The following is a 6,383-nucleotide window of genomic DNA, read 5'->3' on the forward strand; positions in this document are numbered from 1 at the left end:
CCTCTTCTTCTCTCCCTGACCACACAGGCTTCCTTGTTCACCTTGAACGCTGGAAACAACCCTTTCTTAGTGCATTGTGCTTGGCCATTCTCTCAGCTGGTTTCACATACCCAAGGTTTCCTTGTGGTTCCCAACTTCTCATGGAGAGGTCTCTCTTAAAATGGCTCCTTATCTACTGAACCTGTTTGAAGACTAGTAAAACATAGCAGCCCCATATGACTGTTTCCATTTATCTAACTCCTATTTTCCTTTTTAAAAATGTTGCCATCTGATATTCTATATGATTACTTTTAATTTCCTTACATTCTTTCTCTATTTTCCTCATTTTTCTGCACTTTATTTTAATTGTCTAGACATTGCCTGACATATTACCAAGAATAAATATACAAACTTCAGGTGAATGAAAGGATATTTCATTGAAACTATGGATTTCATGTCTGCTTGAAGTAAAGGATGAGAGTGGAAAAGGGAAACTTTAACAGGGATGGCACCAGAAGTCCCCAAGGAACCAGATGCCTAATCAAAATATATACATTATGTTGACTTTAAAACAGCAATGTTAGCACTTCTGCTACAATAGTAGTGCTTGTTTGTGTGAAAATTATTGATGTTCTTTCTTTATAGGTACTTACATCAATCCCATTATGCAAAGAAATGATACCAGATTCTCAGAATTTCTACTCTTGGGATTATCAGAGGATCCAGAATTGCAAACCCTCTTCTTTTGGTTGTTCCTGTCCATCTACCTGGTTACTATCTTTGGGAACCTGCTCATCATCCTGGCCATTATCTCTGACTCCCACCTCCACACTCCCATGTACTTTTTCCTCTCCAACCTGTCCCTTTGTGACATTTGTTTCTCCTCCACCACTGTCCCCAAGATGCTGGTGAACATCCAGACAGAGAGGAGAGTAATAACCTATGCAGGCTGCCTAACTCAGATGTACCTTTTTGTGCTCTTTGGAGGATTGGAGGACTTCCTCCTGGCTGCAATGGCTTATGACCGCTTTGTGGCCATCTGTCATCCCCTGCAATACTCTGTCATCATGAACCCCCAGATCTGTGTCCTGCTGGTTCTAGGGTCTTGGATCATGAGTGTACTGAATTCCGTGTTACAGAGCTCAATGGTGTTGCAGTTGTCCTTTTGTACACATATGGAAATCTCCCACTTTTTCTGTGAACTTAATCAGATGATCCAACTTGCCTGTTCTGACACATTCATCAATGTCATAGTGATGTATTTTGCAGCTGGAGTGCTAGGAGGGTGTCCCCTTGTTGGGATCCTTTTCTCTTACTCTAAGATTGTTTCCTCCATACGTGCAATCTCATCAGTTTTGGGGAAGTATAAAGCATTTTCCAACTGTGCATCTCACCTCTTGGTGGTTTCCTTGTTTTATTGTGCCAGCATAGGAGTGTACCTTAGTTCTGCTGTTTCACACAACACACATTCAGTTGCTCCAGCTTCAGTGATGTACACTGTGGTCACACCCATGCTGAACCCCTTTATCTACAGTCTGAGGAATAAAGACATAAAGGGTGCTCTGAATAAATTCTTTGGGTGGAAAATATAAAAGTGTCATTATTCCTTGGGTTGAGAAATTGCCTGTGAATGCAGCACTCAATGAAAAATCCAGACATTGTAATTCTTTGGTCAAAATATGGAATCAAAAACTGTCTCTTTCTATTCATTTCAGAATTTCCATGTTTTGGATTTTAAGCTGCTTCTTTTATTAAACATTCTCTGACTCTTAGATATCCAACAATTTTCCCTTTGTCCATTTTTCCAATTTCCCAATATAATTCTCAATCTTGTAAGAGAAATAATTTGGAAATTCCCACATATCTAAAACATGGATTTCTTAAAGGATGGTGCTTCAGAGGTAATCACCGGACATTGTAAATCCTCACAGGGCCTACTTGATGGAATAGAGGAGAGTATGGGCCATGATGTGAACCAATGTATATGAGGTGCAGAGGTGCCCAAAGATGTACTTACCAAATCCAATGGATGTGTCATGATGATGGGAACGAGTGTTGTTGGGGGGGGGAGAGGGGGGGGTGGGGGGGGGTTGAATGGGACCTCACATATATATTTTTAATGTAATATTATTACAAAGTCAATAAAAAATAAAAAAATTTAAAAAAAAAGAATATATATATTTGTGAAGTCTCACAAGCAATGTTTTCTTTGTTTTACTGAAAGGGTAGATATGCGTTGTCCTGCTACTATTGAAGAAACTACACATCACTTATAAGCCCATTAATATTATTTAATTTACATGAAAATCTGTTACTGCTACATTTTTTTGTACATCTTTCCTTTAAATATGTGTACATATTTCCTCAAATTTAAAAACTCTTTCAGAAAATACCAACTTTCTCACACCTTTCCTTCTTAAATCTGATCATTTCATTTTACTTCTTCTTTAGGATCCTGTTTTCTTATTCAGCTCACAGCCCACAGTAATTTTTATACCTCTGGCACAGTACAAAATTATTAATTAAATGCACATCTTTAACTGGAAGTTTAGAAGAAGGCAAATTTGTATAAATATTGGAAATGGCATGGCCATAGCATCACAACTGATCTTAAGTATTGAGGCAGAAAATATTGAATCATGCACTATTTTACAATAAAATATTTCTTTTTGATGATGTGCATATATTCACTGAAGTAAGGAACCTTGGTGACCATATATAAGGTGGTATATTAATTGGTTGCAAGACAGTATTCCATGTTCTTTTTTATTTTATTGTAACATATTCCCATCCTTTTCTTGTAAACTTCCTCCAATGCCTACAAACATGAGTCCTTATTTTCCTCTAAGAAAGGTGCTTGGTATTTTAAAATATGAATACAGTCTGGTTTATTGGACTTACCCTGGCCAGCTAACAGGGAGGTGAAGAAGTCCAACCACCACACCAGTGAGCCAAGAGAACCTACAACTACAAGCAGGAGAATTGCATCCATCATCAATGTGGAATCTAAGCCCCCTCTTGATAAAGAGGTGGAGTGGACAAAACCATCCCAGCGATGGAAGAATAGAGCATGGAATAGAGTGGAATTACTGATATTGTACTAAGGAACTATTGTGATTAGTAATGAAAGAAATTATAGCATTGATGTGGAGAAAGTAGCCACGATATCTGCTGAGGGTAGGGAGAGGGAAGAAGAGATATGATGTGGGGGCATTTTCAGGATGTGGAGTTGTCCTGGGTGGTGCTGCAGGGACAGATGCTGGGCATTGTATGTCCTTCCTTGGCCCACTGGGTAGACTGGGGGAGAGTGTAAACTACAGTGTAAACTACCATCCATGTGGTACAGCAGTGCTCCCAAAGCTATTCACCAAATGCATTGAATGCCCCATGATAAGGAAAGAGGTTGTTGATGTTGGAGAAGTGGAGTGAGGAGGAGGGTGAGTATATGGGACTTCCTATCTTTTTAATATGATATTTGAAAAAATAAAGAAGGAAAAAAGTAAAAAAAAAATGAATACAGGAAATGGCAGGTGAGGGAACAAACTATGTACTTACTAAGGTACTATTTATCATACTTGATTCAAATTTCTCTTCCATCCTCATGATCAAAGGATGGCTCACATAACAGTTTGGGTTCCTGCCCACAAGATACCCCTGGTAATGGAGACTTCTGATTCAGGGCCACCAGTTATGCAGGAAGATATATGAATGTCTTTCCAAATTCACCTAGTTATCTGGAATTGAAACTTATTTGTGGTTATTTTTAAGTGCAGTTATATAAAGAAAACTTGAATAAACAGAGGATCCTCAGGGGCATTCAAATGTCTGAAAGAATGCAAACACTAAGAAGAATCAGGCTTATCTGAATATACCTGCCTAAATAACATTCAGACTGATCTAAATATTAATAACGGTGTTGCTTAGCCATTGTTGCATAACATGAGTCAAAAAGATGCTGATTTTATCATTCTATGGGAGACTATGACTTGGAATTCTTCAAATCTCTTCCATTTTCTTTTGGGTCTGTAGTCAGGTGTGAGTCAACTCGGGATGCTTTGATCTTCTTGGTTTCGCTCTCTCACATATTTTTGAACTAATTATCTTTAGACTAGTCTAGAGAGGCCTTAACTGGGACACTGACCTTCCCTACACATGTCCGCTCATCTTCCAGTAGGCCAGACTGGACTTGTTCACATGGCTGAGTTAGGAATCTAAGAGTGAAAAGCAAAAACACACAGAGATTTTTTGAGGTATGCTGTCAATAACACTATATTCTGTTGGTCAAATCAAATAAAAGATCCTCATTTCAGGTGGCAAAAGGGACTTCCCCTTTTGGATGGAGCTGCTCAGTCCTATTGCTAAAGATATTGATAAAAGAATGTTGGAAGAATGGGGCCATGTATTCAGTGAGACTTCTATAGGTACTCATTTCAGTGCAATTAAATTTTATTGGGATATTCTATTCCAGAAGGAATGGCACTCTTAGATGTAAATTTTCCCATCATTGCCCTAATGCATTGTTCACAATGTCTAGAAGAAGACAAAATATCAGTCCCCCCCACCCACCCACCCAAGATTTCCTGTTATATTCTAGGAGCCCTTGTTTGGCTCACAGATTACCAGAGCTTTGTATTTCCTGTTTCACTGCTACCAGCCTGTTTTCTTGCATATATTTTGTCATTTGACAGAACCGCTCATTAATGGATTAATTAAGATTTTAATTCTAGTAGTGGCAACTGGGGATATTGGGTTCTACTGGGAGGAGGTGATGTTTAAAATGGAAATATGGAATGAAGAATTAGGAATTAGAAAAATGATATAGTTTTGAATCTTTTGGCCAATTCTTCTGTCAGAATTAGTTTGGTCCTTTCTTAAATAAAAGTATTGAAGAGAAATGGGGATTTAGTAGAGAAGGGGGAGGTGGACACTCCAATGTTGCCAGCAGAGATAGCTGGAAGTGATACTGCAGTATCTCTGGCAAATTTTCTTGCAGTTAATCCTAAATATCATGACCAAGTATCTTATACCAATAAAATGATCCCTTGTCTTCAGGAGGTTTTCCTTTGTCATGTTTTGGCTTTTCTTCTATACTAGACTCTCTTTTGTGTAACTATTATGATTTTCAAGGAATTTCTTAGTGTGCAGCAGTCAGCAAATGATAATATCCAGTAAATGAATTTATTATTATATGGTTTGCAGGGAATATAACCATTTCAATCTCTTTGCAACTCTTTCATGGGTGATACAATTTAAATTCTTCTATATTGCATCATGATCAGTGAATTTATTTAGGGTTGGAATTTAGCTGCAAGGTAAAGAAAGTTCAAACATAATAATGTCTTTCAGAAATTAAGGCTTTCTTAACCCGCAAATCACAAGTCTAGAGTAAGAGAGCCCAGAACTAGAACAAAAGCTCAATGAAAACTGAGTATGGTGTCAGGTTCATTAATTAATTGTGTGGTTTTCATTCTCATGATCACAGACAATGGGCTGAACCTCTAGGCACTGATCTATATCCCAGTCGGAAAGGCTGGGGGAATACTCATGGGTGTGGTTCAATGTACTGAGAGATGAATTTTTAAGGATGTGAAATATTATTGTCCGCAGTGGCTACACCAATTTATATCCCACTAATAATCCTCTAGAGTTTCAATTTCTGTTCATACTCCACAACACTTTTTTCTTCTGAATATATTATAATGGCCTTTCTTGTGGGCTTGAAGTTGTTTCATTGCAGATATAATTTGCATTCCCCTAATGACTAGTAATGTTGAGCATCTTTTCATGTAATTATTACCCATTCATATACTTTCTTCAGAGAAATGTCTCTTCAAGTTCACTGTCAAATTTTAAATTGGATTGTTTTACTTTTTGTTATGGCAATGTAATGTAATTTATATATTCTATGTATTATGCCCTCATCTGTGATATCATTCGAAGCTATATTCTCCTTTTCTTCTGGTTGTCTTTTCACTCCCTTTGTAATTTAAGTTGATAAATATTTTTAAGGAAATAATATTAACATATTTTTCCTTTTTTTTTGCCAGAATAATTCATTACCAAGTCTCAGTTCATGAAGATTTGTCCCTTAATAATCTTCAAAGAGTTTTATACCTTTACCTCCTATATTTAGTTACTTGATCTAATTTTTTTCTTTATTTATTTTTAATGTTACATTTAAAAAATATGAGGTCCCATATAACCCCACCCCCCTTAACCCACTTCTAAACCCATAACAACAACCTCCTCCATCATCAGGAGATATTCATTGCATTTGGTGAATACATCTCTGAGCACCGCTGCAACTCATGGTCAATGGTCCACACCATAGCCCACACTCTCCCACAGTAAACCCAGTGGGCCATGGGAGTATATACAATGTCAGGTAACTGTCCCTGCAGCAC

At 37.6% G+C, this 6,383-nt stretch overlaps 1 protein-coding gene across 1 annotated transcript; it reads left to right on the plus strand.

The window, feature by feature from the left end:
- Positions 1-644: 644 nt before the first annotated feature.
- LOC111758907 (olfactory receptor 7A10-like) lies at positions 645-1,571 on the plus strand. Its single transcript, XM_023582794.2, has one exon. The coding sequence runs from the start codon at positions 645-647 to the stop codon at positions 1,569-1,571; it is 927 nt and encodes a 308-aa protein (XP_023438562.2).
- The last annotated feature ends 4,812 nt before the right edge of the window (positions 1,572-6,383 follow it).

The sequence above is a fragment of the Dasypus novemcinctus genome, chromosome 30 (assembly GCF_030445035.2).
Source record: "Dasypus novemcinctus isolate mDasNov1 chromosome 30, mDasNov1.1.hap2, whole genome shotgun sequence".
NCBI classification, from domain to species: domain Eukaryota; kingdom Metazoa; phylum Chordata; class Mammalia; order Cingulata; family Dasypodidae; genus Dasypus; species Dasypus novemcinctus.